The 21428-nt window shown below is 36.3% G+C and overlaps 1 protein-coding gene across 6 annotated transcripts in view; it reads left to right on the top strand.

Moving 5' to 3' along the window:
* The window catches only part of POLI (DNA polymerase iota), a 29933-nt gene extending 17471 nt beyond the window's left edge, over positions 1-12462 (top strand). For 4 of the 6 annotated variants that reach the window (XM_072757873.1, XM_072757875.1, XM_072757876.1 and 1 more), the window contains 3 exons: positions 4556-4687; positions 5010-5215; positions 7248-12462. In XM_072757873.1, coding sequence (XP_072613974.1) covers positions 4556-4687; positions 5010-5215; positions 7248-8069 — 1160 coding nt within the window. In that variant the 3' untranslated portion in view covers positions 8070-12462. The remainder of the gene's footprint in view (positions 1-4555; positions 4688-5009; positions 5216-7247) is intronic. The other 2 variants (XM_072757874.1, XM_072757877.1) reach the window with 1 other exon arrangement.
* Positions 12463-21428: the final 8966 nt, after the last annotated feature.

Genomic DNA, 21428 nt, shown 5'->3' on the forward strand with positions numbered 1-21428 from the left:
TTAGGGACTTATCCCAGGACTCCAGGATTATGCCCTGGGCTGAAGGCAGCACTAAACCACTGAGCCACCCAGGGATCCCCTTGATTTTCTTATTCCATTGATCTGTATGGTTATCCTTATATCACTTCCACCCAATCTGATACTTTGTTATGTTTTGAAATTAAGTAGTGTAATTCCTTACTTTTGTTCTGTTTTGAATTGTTTTGGCTATTCATGATCCTGGGCTTTTTGCTTGGGGGAAGATTTTAAAATAGGAATTTGATTTCTTTTATTTATTGTAGGTTTATTCAGATTTTCTATTTATTTTGAGTCAGTTTTAGTAATTTTAATTTTTTTAGGAATGTGTTCATTTCATTCAAGTTGTCTAGTTTGTTGGCATGAAATGGTCAATATTATTTTATTACAAGTGCCTGGGTGACTTAGTTCCCTTCAACTTGGGTCATGATCCTTGAGTCGAGGGATCAAGTCCATATTGGGCTCTCTGCTCAGCGAGGAGTAGGCTTCTCCCTCTCCTTGCTCGTGTTTTCTCTTTCACTTGCGCGCTCTCTCTCTCTCTCTCTCTCTCTCATAAATAAATAAATAAATAAATAAATAAATAAATAAAAATCTTTAAAAAAAAAGATTCTGAACCAATAGAGCATAATGGTATAATTTATCAAAGCTGGGAGATGGGTACATAATCAATATCTCATCTCTATTTTTTAAAAAATTTCCCCTTGTAATCCTTCTAATTGTGGTAGGATCTGTAGTGATGTCTCTTCTTTCGTTCCTGATTTTGGTAATGAAAGTATTCTTTTTTCTTTGTCATTCTAGCAAAGTTTATCTGAGTAAGCCTCACTCAAAGGTTTTATTGATTTAAGATCCAACTTTTGATGTCATTGGTTTCTCTGTTGTTTTCTACTTCCAATTTCATTTAATTCTGCTCTTTGTTTTGCCTTCTTCCTGCTTGCTTTAAGTTTAATTTTTCTTTTTCCCTGGTGTTTCATTTATTTTATACTCATTTTATAATAATTCAAGTTTAACATTACACATTTCTTTTTAGTAGTGCTTTAGGTGCTTTAGATTTGATGATTTCCCAAAATTCATTCTGTTGTTTTCTACCTTAATTTCATGTTGATCAGAGAACATATTTTGAGTAATTTCAGTCTGTCTAGATTTCTTGAGTGTAATTTTATTGCCTAGCATGTAGTCTATCCTGGAAAATTCACTATTTATATTTGAAAAGAAGAGTTGAGCAACACTGTCAAATCATTCTACCTAACTAAAATTTGTGGAAGACTCGAACAATATGGCATTTTTGAATGACAGTTTGTCTGGATATAATTTTTTTTAATGACTTTATTTATTTATTCATGATAGACATAGAGAGAGAGGCAGAGACACAGGCAGAGGGAGAAGCAGGCTCCATGCCAGGACCCCGACATGGGACTCAATCCCCAGACTCCAGGATTGCACCCTGGACCAAAGAGCACCAAAGGCAGGTGCCAAACCGCTGAGCCACCCAGGGATCCCCTGGATATAATTCTTGACTGTTTTTCTTTCTGTACTTTTTTTTTTTTTTAATTTTTTTTTTTAATTTTTATTTATTTATGATAGTCACACAGAGAGAGAGAGAGAGGCAGAGACACAGGCAGAGAGAGAAGCAGGCTCCATGCACCGGGAGCCCGACGTGGGATTTGATCCCGGGTCTCCAGGATCGCGCCCTGGGCCAAAGGCAGGCGCCAAACCGCTGCACCACCCAGGGATCCCTCGTTCTATACTTTGAATATACCATTCTGTTGTCTTCTGGTTTTCATAATTTGTGATGAGGAGTCAGCTCTTAATAGTTTTATCAGTCCCCTTCTAGTCAGGAGAGAATAACCACCAAAAATTTGAATAGAGAAAGCTTCACAGAATTATTAAACTGTGATAGGGGAGTGATTTTAAAGGTATAAAGAAGACTCTTAAGAGGTAACCAAGGACTGAGGAAAAGTACCTAATAAGGAAGAATGAACTTAGAAAGTCCCCTACCCCTCAAGGAGAAGGAGTGGTTGCAGAACACTGGATGGTGGAGAAATCTTTTGAATTACCTGGCCCAGAGCTTGTCCATAGTTATTGGACAGAGAGAAAACCATCCTCTGATCTGTGGATGAGCTGAAACTGGTTGGTAGGCACACAGAAGGAGTAGGGATATTGGGAGTTTCCTTATTGATGAGGCACTGCATGTGTTGGCATATGCAGTGTTCGTATTGGAAGATTCTGTTAACAACCCTTTAGGATACAGGCAAGCTGAGGCTCGTGGATGGTTGTGCTGAAGATATCTGTATTCTGTTAATGCAAAGGCAGAAGATACGGTGCCTGCATAGGAAGACCTGGAGGAAACAGCCATCTGAGGTTAGAGGCAAGTGAAGGCTGTTAGGTGGGTGTGCAGAATGAGTGGGAGCACTCTCCTGGTATGTATGGTATTTGAGTGGGTAGTACCATGGTATATAGTCACTAAGCTCTGGTTAGGGCTTGAGGTTACTGAGTGTTCCACATGTGTGTAGTATTGAAAACGCTATTAGATGTCCTCACACGTATGTATTACAAACCATGTAATGGGAGAAAGAAAAAGCAAATGGTAGTACATTGGAACCAGGAAGAGAAGCCACCTTTCTCCTTTAATAGTCTTCCAGTGTTCTCTAATGACAATGTGTAATGTCATATTCAGTGTGAAAAATTTTAGAATCCGGTGCATTATCACAGAGCAGGTACTGAAGGGTGAATTTGGAGCTGAGTTGTGGTATAACAATAGTAGTTGTATTGTTATTCTCATTTATGTGATGAGTTTTCTCTGTTTTTGTCTTTCATCAGTTTGACCATGATATGTCTAAGTGTGGAATCTTTGTATTTATCTTTCTTGGGATTTATTGAATTTCTTGATTCTGTAGATTTATTTTTTAATGAAATTTTGGGAGTTTTAGGCTCTTATTTCTTCAAGTCTTGCCCTTTTTTCCCCTACCATCTCCTCTGGGACTCCATTGTACATATGTCACTCACTATGCTTGATAATATCCTACAGGTATGTGCAATTCTGTTCATTTTTCTTCAGTCTTTTTTCTCTTCTTTTTAGCTTGGATAATTTCTTTTTCCTTAAGGATTTTATTTTTTAGGTAATCTTTACACTCAATATGAAGCTCCAACTTATAACCCTGAAATCAAGAGTTGCATGCTATACTATACCAACTAAGTCAGCTAAGCACCCCAAGATTGGATAATTTCTATTGAGCTGTCTTCAAGTTCTCTTGATTCACCTCTTAATCTCAAAACAGCTATTGCCCATCTAATGATTTTATTTATTTTGGTTACTGTACTTTTTAACTCTAGACTCTCCATTTGGCTTGTTTGCATATTTGACTCTGTTTCCTTAATGAAATTCTCCTTTTTTGGTAGTTAACATATTTTACTTAATTTTTTATTTTTATTTTTTTAAATGATTGTTTGAGAGAGAGAGAGAGTTGTTGAGCACAGGGGAAGAAGCAGAGGGAGATAATCTTCAAGCAGATTCCCTGCTGAGCTTGGAACCTCTAAGTAGGCTCAGTCCCATGACCCATGAGATCATGACCTGAGCCAAAACCGAGAGTCACATGGTTAACTGACTGACTGGTCCCTAAAATACTAGGCACTCCTCGTATTTTACTTTAATTCTTTAAAGTGGGTTTCTTTAATTCTTTTTTTTTTTTTTTTTTTTTTTTTACAGATTTTATTTATTTTAGAGAGAGACAGAGACAGAGTATATGTGCACAAGTGGAGGGAGAGGGAGAGAAGCAGATTCCTTGCTGAGCGTGGAGCCCAACTTGAGGCTTAGTCTCTTGATCCTGAGAGATCATGTCCTAAACTGAAATCAAGAGATGGAGGCTTACCCCACCGAGCCACATAGGCGTCCCTTTAGTTTTTTGAGCATATCTATAGTAGCAACTTTGAAGTCTGCTAAATGCAACTCAAAGTCCATATCTATTGACTGCTTTTTCCTCCTGACTAGAATCACACTCCTGTTTCTTCATACAATGTAATATTTGTTGGAAAGTGGACATTTTAGATAATGTATTTTAATAACTCTGGATTTGGATTTTTTTTTTTAAGATTTTATTCATTCATGAGAGAGAGAGAGAGGCAAAGACACAGGCAGAAGGAGAAGCAGGCTCCATGCAGGGAGCCCGATGTGGGTGGGACTCAATCCCAGAACCCTGGGATCACACCCTGAGCCGAAGACAGACACTCAACCGCTGAGCCACCCAGGCATCCCTGGATTTTCTTCTTGTAGGCCTTTTTCCCTCCCTTTTCCTTTTCTAACTTGTCTGAATTTAAGCTGCAGAATCTCCCTCCCCTGTGATGTGTAGCCTTTGATTTCTCTGCATACTTTTCTTTTCTTTTCTTTTTTTTAATTTAAAATTTTTATTTTGGCTTCCTAGGTTACCCATGTCTGCATAGTTTAGTGGTTAGCCAAAGAGTGGTCAAAGCTTTTGTTCAGATGTTAGAGCCTGAAAGTCACCACATTAGTCACAAAGTCCAGTTGTTCTTTTTTTTTTTTTTAAAGATTTTATTTATTTATTCATGAGAGACAGAAAGAGAGAGAAGCAGAGACAGGCAGAGGGAGAAGCAGGCTCCATGCCGGGAGCCCGACGTAGGACTCCATCCCGGGACTCCAGCATCACGCCTTGGGCCAAAGGCAAGCGCTAAACCGTTGAGCCACCCAGGGATCCCCACAAAGTCCAGTTTTATTATAGTTTTATGAGGAGAAGATTTTCTGACCTGATCACACTTGCATAATTGGAAGTCCCATATTTCAAATCTTTTGAAAACTTAAACTCATTTGGCCTTTAGTATTGGTGTGAGATTGTCCCAGTTTAGTATGTAATGTCAAGATGTCCCAATGATATCTGTTTATGATTTTAACTTCTTAATGCAAGCAATATAAATTATATTAAGCTTTTAATGTTAATTGTGATATAATGTGCTTAAATATAGTCTTCTCAAATAATTTTGTTTAGGAAATTGCGATGTGATAACCCCAATGGTTGATATACTTATGAAACTTTTCCGAAATATGGTAAATGTGAAGATGCCATTTCATCTTACTCTTTTAAGTGTGTGCCTCTGTAACCTTAAAGCACTAAATACTTCTAAGAAAGGGACTATTGATTATTATTTGACACCATCATTATCAACAACTTCACGGTCTGGCAAACGCAGTTTTGTAAGTACACTCTTGTTGGATTTGTGTGGTTAACTTACACGTTTTTTTTTAAGATTTTATTTATTTATTCACAAGAGACATACAGAGAGAAAGGCAGAGACATAAGGAGGGGGAGGGGAAGCAGGCTTCATGCAGGGAGCCCGATGTGGGACTTGATCCTGGGACTCTGACATCACACCCTGAGCCAAAGGTAGATGATCAACCACTGAGCCACCCAGGCGTCCCTTAATTTACAAATCTGTTTATGTTCCACTGATACAATTCAGAGATCCTTTTGGATGATATTGTTTGAATTTACTTGTATATATTACCTATCATATCATGGTTGCTAGCCATAAGTACTGTACTGTGATCTAAGAAGAAAACATAAGCATCACTGAATAAAAGAGAAAACCACTTTGGAAGTTCCTTGTTTTGGAAGTATTAAAACATTTTATAGCAACAGGAATATGATGAATATGAAAATATTGCTAGATATTGGAAATAAAATCTGTTTGTCTATTAATTTAAACATAAGCTAGCAGCATTCCCTCTCCCAATGTTTTTGTTAAAGTATTTGGTTTTGAAATTTGACATTTTTTTTTAAGATTTTATTTATTTATTCATGAGAGACACAAAGATAGAGAGAGAGAGGGAGGCAGAGACACAGGCAGAGGAAGGAGAGAGAGAGAGAGAGAGAGAGAGAGAGACAGGCAGAAGAAGCAGGCTCCATGCAGGGAGCCCAACGTGGGACTCGATCCCGGGTCTCCAGGATCAGGCCCTGGGCTGAAGGCGGCGCTAAACCTCTGAGCCACCGGGGCTGCCCTATTTGGTTTTGAAATTACATTGAATTTTGATAGCAAGATTGATATGACTACTCATTCTAAATTGTAGAAATTAAGAGTGTGGCAATAGAGAAGCAGAGGCTGGTCATACTTTCAAGTGACTAAAATAAAACTCTATGTATGGCCATTTAGCAAATCTCTACTTACTAAATATGGGATGCTTTAAGAAATAATCATATTTTAATAAATTGTACTTGCCTGCAGTTAACTCTTAATTCAAAATGTTATTATTTTCTTTGTTTTAATGTTTAATCAGTATATTAGTAATATCTTCGTTAACATTTCAGTTTAGAAATGAGAACAGAATACTGTTACAGAAATAATCAGTGTCTCTTCAAATTGCTTTTTTTTCTGTAGTTTTTATTCCCTTTATTAACTGAAATTTAAAAAGTTACTTTTTACTTCTTATTTGGTAGAAACAGAATTAGAGTCTTTATAATGGTTTTAGGAAGGTAAACATAAATGAAAGTACCTTGTACATGTCTGGCATATGGTAAATACAGTGTCCCAGATCTCTTCTCCTTTTACTTTTTTTGCGGTAACTGTTGTGTTGATGTTTCCTGGGTTATTTATGACTGTGTATATATTTCATGGTACTTAAAACTAGAGGGAAAAAAAAAAAGAAAAAAAAAACTAGAGGGAAAATTTAAGTGAAAATTTTTATATAGAAAAATTATGCTAATTAGAACTGAAATTTAAATTTTTATTTTATGTAAAATATAAATAGTACAATATCTTCATATCGATACTGGATTTTTACCATAGAAATATATATATTTTTTGTTAAATGTTACACTTCAGAATAGAGATTTTCAGGAAACTAGCCTCTGATGTTCTGTGCATATATATATTTTTAAGATAGTTGTAGGCAAATCATTTACTTTTCTAGGCTACCGTTCCTTTATTCACAGAATTGTAAATTTGAAAACATGATTGTTAAGGTCCTTTCCAAGTTTCCAGATGCATACCTATCTTCTGGCTCAATACTATCTAGGAAGGAAACCTCTCTCTAGAATAGTGAATAAAGATGCACATAATAGTGTGACTAATGTGGTGGATTTATCATCTCTCGTTGTTTGGAATTGGCCAAAAGGATTGAAATTATTGAGTAGGACAGAAACGTGTTGGTCAGGTAATAGTCCTCTTCAGCATCATGAATATTTAAAAAATATCAGATACCTTTAATTACTGTTATTCTTGTGTCCTAGAAAATGAAAGACAGTCATATGGAAGATTTTCCCAAAGACAAAGAAACAAATTGGGATTTTCTACCATCTGGAAGAATTGAAAGTACAAGAACTGGGGAGGCTCCACGAGATACTGCAGATTTTTCTAAAGAAAAAGACAGTGATGAATTCCCACTCCGCTCACTTCCTGAAGGTATTGACCAAGAAGTCTTTAAGGAGCTTCCAGTAGATATTCAAGAAGAAATCCTTTCTGGAAAATCTGGAGAAAAAGTTCAAGGCAAAGGAAGTTTGAATTGTCCATTACATGCCTCTAGAGGAGTATTATCTTTCTTTTCTACAAAACAAATGCAAGATAGTCCCTTAAATCCTACAGATCATTTATCCAATAGTAAACAGATATCGTCTGTATCTTCCTGTGAACCAGGAACATCAGGTTTAAATAGCAGTAGTTCCTCTTCTCCATCTAGTCAAAAGAATTATTCACATTATATAGACAGTAGATTACAAGATGAACGAATGAGTCAAGGACCTAAAGAATCTCAAGGATTTCATTTCTCAAATACAAACCCTGCTGTATCTATTTTCCATTCATTTCCAAATTTGCAGAGTGAGCAACTTTTCTCCAAGAACTGCTCTACAGATAGCCATAAGGAACCAGTAGTGACAGTCTCTCATCATGAAGGACTTAAAGAAAATAGAGAGCAAGATTCTAGTGATGAGAAAATTACCTTTCCTTCTGACGTTGATCCTGAAGTTTTCTATGAACTACCAGAAGAGGTACAAAAAGAGCTGTTGGCAGACTGGAAGAGAGCAGGATCAGATTTCCACAATGTACATAAATAAGCACGTTCAGAAAAAAGGTCTAAAAAGCAAAGGAAAGGCCATTGTTCTCAGATTTAGCAGTTTATTAAGCTCCTCTAAATTAAACACTAATAGATATTCAATAATGTAGAAATTCCAATATAAAATGTTCCAGATAAAAGCAAGTCTAGTTATGGGAAGTAAATTCTGACAAAGCATAACAATATTCATAACAGAAGAAATAATGTAAAATTATCTTATTTCTAAAGCTGTTTTATATTGCTTTTCAATAAAAAGAATATCATGGTTAGTATTAGTACATTTCCCATAAATCGGGGGTGGTGGTGGGGGAAGACATACATCTGTGTGTAAAACATAGACTAACAAATCGTTGCTGTGACATAGCAAAGAACAATTTTTTTTTTCTGTGAAATAGGGAATGGCTCAAGAAATTCAGCCCGTTAGGAAACTTCCAGATAAGAAATTCTACTGCCAACTACTAAAAATACAGATATCTATGACTGAAGTATTGTGTACCATTTAATAATCTGATTTTTAAAAAAATACCAAAGCAATGTATATGCAACTAATGCTTCTGAGTATACACCAGAATCTGCTACAGTTACTAGTACAGAGGAGGCACTCAGTGAGTATCGAATGCATGGTGTGGCAGGGGCCAGTGCGAAGTTGGGCAGGAGTGTGTATGTTGTAGACAATTAGAAGGAACTCTCCATCCAGGTAGATTAAGGGAAGGATGGACACCAGAAAGGCACCGTGATAGGTTTTTCAGAATGTAGGTAATAGAAGAAGTCCATTTCCTTTGGGCTAGTCTATAAGGTTTTCAAATAATGATTAGATGTTTTTGCATCTTCTTATTTTTGGAGATGAGATTAAGGATGTCATACCCAAATCAAATGTATACAATCACTAAATCGATAGGTGTTCTCTTTTTCCCAAGTTTCTAGAACACATCAAAGTATACCTCAGCACTGATTTAGAAGAGTCCTGTTCTCAGGTTTATAACCTTGCAGATATAATCTAGTTGCAGATACAATCTAAAGAAAAGACAATAAAAATGAAGTATACAAATGTGAATAAAGAGTAATGTAAAGATACCTTCTTTTAGGTAAGAAGTTTTAGTTTTAGATTTCTTGAAATTTGAAAATTCCCTAACCAAGGATTTTTAACAGGGAGTTTGGGGTTATCAAAAACAGTAATTTGGAGCAAGAGCCTCAAAAGTTATTTATATGCAAATATTTAGTACTCTGGGGTCAAGGATTATGAATTCGCTGCATGTTGCATACTGGTAAGGTTGTTAAACTGATAAAGGATATTACTTTAGATAATATATTTAAATTTTTTTCTAAGAATCCTTGTATTATTTCAGCTGAAATTATTAAACAGAAAGGTTTTTTTTTTTTTTTTTTAAAGGTTAAGAGTAAAACAATTTTGGCCAGTTTAAAAAGAGAAAAGTGGAAGTGTAGTTTCTGAAATGAGGATGCAGAGGTATTATTACAGCCTTGTCATTCATCCTGTGGCTTTAAATTACCTTTTCAACATCTTCGTGCCTTTGCATTCTGACAGTTTACCTTTTATTTCCATCTCCTTTTAATCCTTATTATTTTCCTTTGGTATTCCACAGATTAACTATAGTGTTTGGAGATGTGAATTTCCTTTTTTCCTAAGTATATATACTGGCTTCCACTTTCTTTCAATTCATGTTAATTCTTTAAGATATTTGACCACTGGTTCCTCAGATACTGCTTTTCTGTTCTTCTAGGACTCTGCACAAATGATGGACTTTCTTATTCCATCCTTCACATCCCTTAATCACATCATTCTCGGCATCTTGTTTATCTGCTGCATTTTGGTTAATTTCATCAGCTCTGCTCTTGTTCATTAATTTGTTTTTCAGCACTATCCAATCTACTGTTTATTTTTTATTTTTTTAAAGATTTTATGTATTCATGACAGATGCACAGAGAGAGAGAGAGGCAGAGACACAAGCAGAGGGAGAAGCAGGTTCCATGCAGGGAGCCCGATGTGGGACTCAGTCCCGGGATTCCAGGATCAGGCTCTGGGCTGAAGGCAGCACTAAACCGCTGGGCCACCAGGGCTGCCCCTGATCTAATGTTTAAAACACTAATGATGCTTTTAATAATTATATTTTCATTTCATTTTTTTCTGATCTTCCCATTTATTCATTGTAGCCTCTTATAAGTCTGTTGCTAATTTTTAAAAACTCATTCTGTTTTTGATCATTTTAATATTTTCAGTGTTTGTAAGTCTGTTTTTGGATATTGTTGTGTGCCATTTTAGCCTGTTTCCTGGAGTGTGTTGCTGAGCTTAGTTTGTGGGAAGACAAAGGACCTAATCTGTGCATGCTTCCCTTCAGATATGATTTGCATCTGCTTCCAGTGAGTCAGTATGAACTCATTTGGTACCACTGGAGCCCCTTGAAGGGTCCTTCCTGCAGGCAGTTGTCTTAGTTTGTCTTATTTTCAGCTCCCCGACCTTGCTCCTGTCCCAAAGTTTTGTTTCCAGAGGTCAATTGCAGGCTGCTGTCAGCATTTATGGTCAGGTGAACCCCACCTTTCAAGTTTGCTTTTTGCCTGATACCTTCTGATGCTTTCCTGCTTGTTTCAGCTCAATTTTTGCCCCTTTGATTGTAGGGGATTGGGACCTGGAGATGTCCTTTGTATAGTTCAACCAACAATGAATTAAAAAGTCTTTTTTCTCCAGAATCTAGTGTTTTGTATTGGAGGAACTCTTTTTTTTAGAATTTTATTTATTTAATTGAGAAAGGGAGAGCACAAAGCAGGGGGAGCAGCAGAGGGAGAGGGAAAAGCAGACTCCTTGCTGAGCAGGGAGCCTGATATGGGACTCGATTCCAGGACCCCGGGATCATGACCTGAGCTGAAGGCAGATGCTCAACCCACTGAGTCACCCAGGGGCCCCACTATTAGAGGAACTTTTTTTTTCTTGGTTATTTTAAACAATTTTTATATGTACTTTTTTATTGGAGTTCAATTTGCCAACATATAGTATAAACAATCCAATCGTGAAATGGGCAAAAGACATGAACAGAAATGTCACCAAAGAAGACACACACATGGCCAAAAAGCACATGAGAAAATGCCCCGTATCACTGGCCATCAGGGACATACAAATCAAAAGCACCATAAGATCCCACCTCACCCCAATGAGAATGGGGAAATTTAACAAGACAGGAAACCACAAATGGAGAGGATGTGGAGAAAGGGGAACCCTCCTGCACTGTTGGTGGGAATGTGAACTGGTGCAGCCACTCTGGAAAACTGTGTGGAGGTTCCTCAAAGAGTTAAAAATAGACCTGCCCTACGACCCAGCAATTGCCCTGCTGGGGATTTACCCCAAAGATACAGATGCAGGGAAACGCCGGGACACCTGCACCCCGATGTTTCTAGCAGCAATGTCCACAATAGCCAAACTGTGGGAGGAGCCTCGGTGTCCACCAACAGATGATGGATAAAGAAGATGCAGTCTATATATACAATTGGAGGAACTCTTAAGAGTATTTGTCCTACCATAATGCAAAAGTGCAAATCTGGTGGGATTCATTTTTTCCATATTTTCTACTTTTTTCTCTTTTTCTATGCTATACTTTTTCATCCTTTTTTGGATTACTTGAATTTTCAAAATATATTTTCCCTTGACTGATTTAAAATGTAAATATTTTAAGTACTTCTGATTACCCTTTTAATATGCGTGGGTGCTTGTTTGGCTGAGGTCAGGATATCCGGGTCCTAGGATCAAGCCAGTGTTGGCTCCCTACTCAGGAGAGAGTCTGCTTCTCCCTCTGCCCCTTTCTCGGCGCCTGCTCATGTGCTCTCTCAAATAAAATCTTCAAAAAAAATTTAACATGCCTAACATCCAAAAATAGCAAACATATGTGCTTTCTTTCTAAACAACATAAAGATGTTAAAATATGTTAATTTTAATCAATTCCTCTACTTCATTAGCCTCCAAATTGGATATTATTGGTATTTTATAGAGTTAATGTTTAGGTTTGCACACAGGATTATCTTTTTCTTTTTTTAACTTGCATCTCAGGCATTCATTCCTTCAAAGTAGAATTCACTTTCTAAAATTATGTCTTTAAAACTGGATTTTGAACTGACTTCTTTGGGCTGGGCTGTTTTGAGAGGTTCACTTTTATCTTTGGAGATCTGCAGTTCTTATTATATGTCTAGCTACAGATTTCTTATGTTTGGGATATAGTTGCTTTCTGAATCTGCAGATTTATGTCTTCATCAAATCTGGATTAATTTCAATATTTAAAAACATTTTATCGTGAAATTTATATACAGAAAAGTGCATACGTAAGTTAATGGGTAATTATAAGCAACAACTGTTTAACTTGGTCGAGAAATAAAACATATCAAGTGATCAGGAAGTCCAGAGGGTTTTTTTGTTTGTTTTTGGTTATGTAACTGAACTCAAGGGGTTCCCTGTTGGGGGTACACCACATTGAACACAGCGCAAGGAAATGTGGAAAGCAAAGAACTTTTTATTGCTTGTCACAAGTAAGAGGACAAGGAGTTAGCTCACAAGGAACTGTCTCACCATGCTACTAGAGCAGGAAGCTTTTATTCAGTGTAAGGGTGGGAGGAGGGAGCTTCGGAAGGCACTTATGTTTGAATTGCGCAAGCCTAGCATGTCAAAAGGGTAATGCATACATCGTGTTCAAAAAATGGCAGAAAACTCCACCCATAGAAGGAGATCTTATTATCATAATGAGATAAAGGTACTTTAGGACAACTCCAGAGGGCTTTCTGCCCTGCTCCAGCTCCATCCAGTCCAGCTCCGACTAGCTCAGATAGGGGGCTCCCAGGGGACTGATAACCTAGCAAGACACCTAGCAAGCTATTAGGCCAAACACCTGGTTGAGCTTCTACTTGGCTGGAACTATGGGTTCTGCAAAACAAAACCCCATTCCTTCCCTACTTTTGTGCCTTCCCCCTCCTCCCTTCTGCTGCCAACATTCAGGCCTCTTCTTTGGGTAACTCTGTTGTATCCTAGCTAACAGTTGTTTTCTTGTTAAAATTAGATACAATTGGCATAACATTATTTCAGGTGTACAATATAATTATTTGGTACTTGTATATATATTGCAAAATGATCACCATAGTAAGTCCAGCATCTGTCACCATTCATAGTTAAATTTTTTTTTTCCTTGTGATGAGAACTTTTAAGATCTTAGGAAACCCAGAGTTTTTCTTAGGATTTCAGTATGTTGGGAAGGTTTAGGAAATTATTGACCTTGTGGTTAAAATCAGTCTCCGGATCCTCAGGGCCCCTCCCCCTCCCTGAATGTCAGGATGGTTCTAAGTCTCAACATTCTAATCATGTGGCAATCTTTCTGGTCTGGACCACTGCATCCTAAGCCTGCTTCCTGTTGGCATAGGTATCCGGGGCTCCTCATGAGTCACATCATTTAGCATACTCTATGTTGAGTAAAAAAGACACTTAGATTACTTGGGAAATTCTAAGGGTTTTAGGAGCTCCATGCCAGGAACCCCGGACAAAGGCCACATAAATTCTACTGCAGAATATTTTGAAATAAGTTTTGAGATGTTTTATGGCCCCAAATATGCCCTACCTTAGTAGATGTTCTGTGTACACTTGAATGTGTGTTTTGCTGTTGGATGGAATATTATTGTATAAATATCAATGAGCTTTATTTTGTTAGTGTTCAAGTCTTCTGTATCCTGATTTTTTATTGTCTATTATTGAGAGAAGAGTATTCAAATCTCCAACTATAATTATAAATATCTTTTTCTCCTTGCGGTTTATCAATTTTTGTTTCATGTTTTTTTTTTATTTTAATATATTTTTAAAATTCTGTTTAAATTCAGTTTGCCAACATACAGTATGATACCCAGTGCTTATCTCATTGCATCATGATATTTGAAGATACATTTAGGGCTATCATGTTTTGATGAATTGGCTCCTTTATCATTCTGAAATGACCTTCTTTAACCCTGATAAATTCTTTGCTCTGGAAGCCAGTTTCCTGATAAAAGCCAGTTTTTTAAAAAAGTAGTTTTTTAAAAAAGTAATGTTAGACTAGTGTCATTTCCCATCCTTTTAACCTATTTGTTTATATAAAAAATGTTTTGTGGGGGCTATACAACTGAATGCTTTTTCATTCAGTCTGACATCTTTACCTTTTTTTAAGATTTTATTTATTCATGAGACACAGAGAGAGAGAGAGAAAGAGAGAGGCAGAGACACAGGCAAAGGGAGAAGCAGGCTCCATGCAGGGAGCCCAATGTAGGACTCGATCCCAGGACTCCAGGATCACACCCTAGGCTGAAGACAGTTGCTCAACTGCTGAGCCATCAGGCGTCCCAGTATCTTTGCCTTTTAAGTGAGGTTTTTGATTTATATGGTGACTGATACAGTTTTGTTTAAATATACCAGTCCACTATTTCTGGTTTTTTTCCCATGTTCTTTGCCCCTTCCCTCCCCTTTTTTCTCTTCAGGCTTTTACTGGGATTATTATTTTTTTAATAATTATTTTATCTCCTTTATTGGCTTGTTACCTGTAACTCTTTGCTTTGCTGTCTTGGTGGTTGCTTTAGGGTTGATACTAAACATCTCTAACTACTACTTTATGTTTAGGGCCCTTACACTAATATACTTCCATTTCTCCCCAATCAGCCTTTGTGCTTTTTTTACCATACATTTTACTGCTCCATACATTGTAACCCCAGAGTAGATTCTTAATTATTTTTATTTTTGCTTTATACAATCAAATTTTAAATATTTTGTCTTAATGTGCATGTGAGTGGGGAGAGGGACAGTGGAGGATGGAGAAGGAAAGGGAGAGAAACTCAAGCAGACTCCACACAGCGTGGCATCCAACACTTGGCTCAGTCTCACAATCCTGAGCTCATGACCCGAGCTGAAATCAAGAGTCGGACACTCAGCCAACTGAACCACCCAGATGCCCCTATAAAATCAAATTTTAAAGAGATTTAAAAATGGGGAGAAAAATGCTGTTAAATATACCCACATTTCTAGTCTCCTCATTTCTTTGTGTAGATCCATATTTCCATCTGGTATCTTTTTTTTTTTTCTGCCTGTTAGACTTTCTTTAACATATTTTTGTAGTATAAATTTGCTGGACATGAATTCTTTCAGCATTCTTTTGGCTTATGTCTTATGTCTTTACTTTATATTTTGAAGATAGTTTTGCTGGGCATAGAATTCTAAATTGTGTGGGTTCTTTTGTGTTTTTTTTTTTCCCATATTTTATTTGTTTTTGTTTTTTTTTTTGTTGTTGTTGTTGTTTCTTTTTTTTTTTTTTTTTTTTTTTGATGGGGGAGTTTAGGGGTCTGCTTGCCTTTAAGGTTTTCTCTTTATAACTGGTTTTAAGAAATTTGATGATATTCTTTGGTATAGTTTTATTCATATTTATTGTGCTAAGTATTTGTCAAGCTTCTGGAATCTCTTATAGTTTTCATCAAATTTGGAAAAATTTCAGCCATTGCTTATTCAAATATTTGTATACCCCCTACTGTCTTCTTTGGGGACTTGAATAAGATATTTCTAGGGTGCTTCAAGTTGTCTCCTAGCTCACTGATGCTCAGTTATTTTTTTTGTCTTTTCTATCTCTCTGTTATCTTTTAGATAGGTTTCATTGCTCTGTCTTCAAGGTCACTATTTCATCCATAATAATTTGTCTGCTGTTACTTCTATTCATTATGGTTTTCATGTCAGACATTTTATTTCATTGGATATCTGATTTGGGTTGTTTTTGTATCTTCCATGTCTCTACTGTGGAATACTTATAATATTAACTAAAATTGTTTTAAGGTCTTTTTCTGCTAACTGATATCTGTGTCACTTCTGCAACTATTTCTGTTCATTTGCTTTTCTCCTCATTGTGGGTCATATTTTTCTGCTGTGTGCTGCTTGGTTATTTTTTTTTTTAATGAAGTCTTTAAGATTTTATCTATTTATTAGAGAAAGCAGAAGCAGAAGGGAAGGGCAGAGGGAGAGGGAGAAGCAGACTCCCTGCTAAGCAGGAAGCCTGACCTGGGGCTCAATGCCAGGACCCTGAGATCATTACCTGAGCTATCCAGGCACCTCATAAAATGTTTTGCAGTAGTTGTGAATTTTGCCATGTTGCATAATGGGTGTTTTGTTTTTCTGTGAATATTCACAAATTTGGTTCTTAGTCACTTTAATGGCTTATTTTATTAGGTAAAACCAGAGCAGCATTTAGTCTAGGGACAATTTACCCCACTCTGAAGCAAAATCCTTTTGAGGATTGTATTATATGTCCTGTGATTTGTAAGGTTTTCTGCTTGGACTGGTCATAACATAAAATATCTCTGGTCCTGTGTGGATTCAGGAGATAGCTCCCCCTGATTTTTTCGGGTGGTTCCTTCCCCTATGTTGGGTAATTCCTTCACATGCATGTACTAATCAGTACTCAGCTGAAGATTCAAAAGGTATTCTCTCTCTAGTACTTGCTCTCTGAACTCTAGTCATCTTGGTGCCTCTAGATTCCTGGCTTTCTCTCCTTAGTTCACAGAAGACTGCTAGGTTTTCTCTGGCTTATCCCTTCCAGAACTCCACCTTGAAAATTCCTTCAGAGAAGTAAGCTAGGGAAATTGTCAGGCGTCATTTGCAGACTTTTCATTTTTGCTGTTTATATATATTATATATATAATATTTATATTATTTAATAAACATATATAAAATATTTATCTTAAATATATATATATTTTAAGATTTTATTTATTCATGAGATACACAGAGACCTAGGCAAAGAGAGAAGCAGGCTTCATGCAGGGAGCCCAATGTCGGACTTGATCCTGGGACTCCAGGATCACATCCTGGGCTGAAAGTGGAGCTTCACTGCTGAGCCATCCAGGTGTCCCTATGTGTGTGTGTGTGTGTGTGTGTGTGTGTGTGTGTGTGTGTGTATTTAGAGATCACTGGGACAAGAATTTCTTGTTCTCTAAATGTTTCTATAGTGTACTTTCTTGTTTCTTGGATACAGTATTTTATTATCTAAAATTGTTACTAATAGAAATGCCTAATATTTCATCATACTACAAAATCTCTCTTGAAGTTTATTTTATTTGTTTCATTAAAAGTACAGGACTAGGGACGCCTGGGTGGCTCAGCAGTTGAGCAGTTGAGTGTCTGCCTTCGACTCAGGGCGTGGCAATTAGAAAAAACACCACAATTTTTGAAAGGTGAAAAATGCAATGTCTTTAAAAAAATTTACATGATGAAAGTGACATGGAGGCCTGCCGTTTTGACTATTTTCTGCTGACAAGGCTGTGCAAACACGAGTCATTTTTGTAATGATATCGCTCAGTCTGTTCTCCAGTTTTCTGGAGAGAGAATTGTTATGGAGTTGGTGACTGGACTGTTTGCTCCAGTGCCCAGTCACTAATTCATAGATGTCAAGAAGTATTTGTGGGAGTCAAAGTAGGGATTTCCTGGTGTTTGAACTATAGCTGTAATATGTGTTCTTGCATGTAGTAGTGCCAATGTAGACTTAGAGGTAGTAGTCCTTCTGGCAGGATGCCTCCATGGTGTTCTGGGAGACACCCCTTGGCCGAGAACCTGCCCATCTAACTTTTCCAACAGTGCTCTAAGTTCCAAGTTAGCTGTATTAAATCCATCCCTTTTTACTTAAAATACCTAGATTGTTTCTTTTCTGTCCTGCTCCTAGAGTGATACAAAGTTTTATTTCACTTTCTTAAAAACTACTTGAGCCTTTTCTTACACTCTGTATTAAACCAGTTTATTAGTCCTGTCTTTATTTTACTTATTTTAAACATAGTCCTATTGATTCTGGATTAAGTAATACAAATGTTTGAATTCTTGGGTGGAGGACTCGGATTCTTATTTATTCTTTATTCTGACGACTTATTCATGCTGGTCTTTTTTCTCAGGTATTCTATAATTTTGGATTGTTGATGCATACTTGTTGGGCTTTATTTGTGGGACTCCTATAAAGTCTGGGTACAGGTGTGTCCCTCCCAAAAATATTCACACTTGCTTCTGCCAGCCTTTGGGAAACCATAACCTTGGACCACCTTAATTTCTCATCTGTAGAATAAAACCCTAGATTTGGACAGACTGTGGGGATGGTTTTGCAAAGGATACTTTTACCTTCTCCCCTCAGCCAATCCATTTATCTTTTGTTTTATGGTCAGATTATTTTTTTCTAATTCACCATTTTACTGAAAGGATCATCCTGCGAGATTCCTGGGCCATCTTATCCCAGTTACCTTCCTTGGATGAGTCCGAGGTTTTGTCCTTTGTCTATAAACTTTGATTGATTTATTTTGTTTTCTTATTTGTCACATTTCTCCCTTTGGCATACTCTTTCCACTTGTAAATGATTGAGTTGTGTGGAATTCACTCTCTTATCTCATAGTATCATAGTATTATCTGTTCTTTCTTTTTTTTTCTTTTTGGAACAAAGAGCTATAATCTTCATATATAACCTTGTTCTCCTATAAGGTTGATTGACATTAACAATATTGCCTTTCAAAGAGTTCTGCTTTTGATATGTACAGGTAAGGCTTTCATAATTTGGTGATATTTGGATATCTTTTATTTCCTGAATTATATTTATTATATATTAGATATATTAAAATTTAAAGTATTGAAAAAATATTTCTAAAACATGCTAAAATACTTTGAGAAAACTGTTAACTTCTTTCAAATGTTGTTTTGGTCCGGAAGATGGAACTTCTGTAGAGAGTTTAGGCAAGAATTTTTAATATAGTAAATTAGATGCTTACAAAATTTATTGCATTGCTGACAGAGTGGGTTCTGGGCTTGGCCTCCAGAAACACATCTGAGGACTAGATAGAACCAATCCACCAGGTAAGCTTTCTGATTTGAAGCCATTGGTGATACTATGAATTCAAGGAGCTGAAATTAACATGCTGTCACCACTGCCGCTGCTTGACATCTGGAAAGCTATAGAATAGTTATCTACAGTTGTGTCCCAGTGATCAGGAACAAGAAACCAAGAAGATGCTGCTGCCTTGGTCATTGACGCACCCACCTCTTGGCACAGAAGAATCTGGCAGGTGGACACTGGAACACAGAAGAAAAGCGTCACTTTTCCTTGTTCTTGCTGGCCAGCAGAAACAACAAAAAAATAGGAAAAATGGCCTCTGCCTCACTCAGCTCTCATAAGACTTCATTCAATGGGTGTAACCTAATTTGCAACCAAAGACTAGGTGTAATCAATTCCTGGGATGCATTTTTTTTTAGCTTTCCATCCTCTTTAGTTAGAAGCAAGATGGAATGGAGGTGAGCAAGCCAGTTCACAGAATCTGTCCATTACAGATGTGTGTGTATGTCTATGTGTTCATGTGAATATGTATATATATAATATATATAATATAATGCATATACATAGTTACATAACTACATATAATTATATAAGTACAGATATAGGTATATTTACATATAATTATATAAGTACTATATACACATATAATGTATATATGAATTTATAAATGAATTATATAATTACTATTGAATACATAATTATATATCATATATGTCATGTAAATATATATTATATAACTATTATATAAATTACTATTAAATTTTTTAAAGTTATTACAATATGTTATAGTGGCAATTTTTTAATGTCATATTACAAACTTGTACTGTGATGAGATTCATCCTGGAGTTGATTTATCTAAACCAAGCTTACATGGATGCAGATATATTGTAGGTAGAGAAACTTGAGAAATTGATAGAATATTTCATCTTTAGATTTAGCCAGATTGTAGTATTCTAAGTGTCATCAACTTTTTTTGATATAACACCCTAGCAGTAAAAAGAATGGAGAGCCATACACTCCCAGTATTTGTATTTAAATAATACAAATAATACAAAAACTAGGGATACAATAATTTAGCTTTAGTTTTGGTATTTGGCCAAATTCAGTTATTTTGTTTTGGGACAATTGAATAATCATCTACTTTAGCACCATTTGTGGCTTTACTGAAATTGTGCATGATATTACCACATGATTATATAGGTTAACAATCATATCTAAGCAGTGTTAATGATTCTAGTCATAAAAATCAGTCATATTTAGATTTATTATTAGCATCTGAGTATTCAATTTCAAATATAAGCAAGCTTTCTAGATATAACCAAATAAAATCTCATGAGCTTCCTCTTGTAATTCCATCAGAGTATAAATTTGTGATTATTATTACAAAGTAAAGTATTGGAGTAATTGATGAGTATGAAAACTATTTTACTTAGAAAACAACTAATTTTTAAATTATTGAATAGAGAAAGAGATTGGTAGAAGATGTGTGTATGTGTACAGTTTACACACTGGATTATTACTCAGCCATAAAACATTAAATCTTGCCATTTGTGAAAACATGGGAATTGTGCTAAGTGAAATAAGTCAGGCAGAGAAAGACTAGAACCATATGATTTCATTGATAGTGGAATCTGAAAAACAAAATGAGCAAATAAAAGAGACAGACTCATAGATATAGAGAACAAACTGGTGGTTGCCAGAGAGGAGGGAGTTGGGGAATGAGTGAAATAGGTGCAGGGGATTAAGAGGCACAAACTTCCAGTGATAAAATAAGTCACAGAGAGGAAAAGTTCAGCATAGGGAATATAGTCAGTATTATTGTGATCATGGTGACAAGTGGTGACTACACTTATCATGGTGGGCCCTGAGTAATGTATAGAATAGTTGAATCACTATAATGTACACTTGAAACTTGCATAAACTTGTATGTCAACCTTACTTCAATAATAAATATTTTAAAAGACTGAGTTAATACGGATCATGAGAGGGTGAAATTACTCGATAACTTTATGATGAACATACATTTTTTTTTTTGAGTCAACAAAAAAAAAATGTGTGGTTATTTGTGTTGTAGCATTATTTGGGAAATAGATTACAACTACCCAAGTTGGTACTGAAGGTGGGGAGCTGGACAACAAAAACCTAAAGGATATGCAGTAGTAAGGTGAGAAACTGTTTGCTGAAGCTGGAATAATGCTGAGGAAATTGCTTTATTAAGAAGCTGTTATGAAACATTTGATAAAACAGCTGTTTGTGCTATCTTAGAAAACAAACCTAATGAACTTCTGGCTTTGGGCAAGGATGTCTCCAGGCAAAGTGAAGAAAGTGCCACCTGGTGGTGTTTAGCTGCATAGGTTAAAGTGTACTAACGAGAAAGAGCTGAGCTAAGAAGGAAGAAGGTAGGGAGGAAGGAAAGAAGGAAGAAAGGGAAGAAGGGAGGAAAGGCCTGGTTAGGTTGTAAGCCGAAGTTAAAGGTTATATTATAGAGAGAGCCAGAGTTACTAAATTGGAAAGGT

Source organism: Vulpes vulpes, chromosome 5 (assembly GCF_048418805.1).
Source record: "Vulpes vulpes isolate BD-2025 chromosome 5, VulVul3, whole genome shotgun sequence".
Taxonomy (NCBI): domain Eukaryota; kingdom Metazoa; phylum Chordata; class Mammalia; order Carnivora; family Canidae; genus Vulpes; species Vulpes vulpes.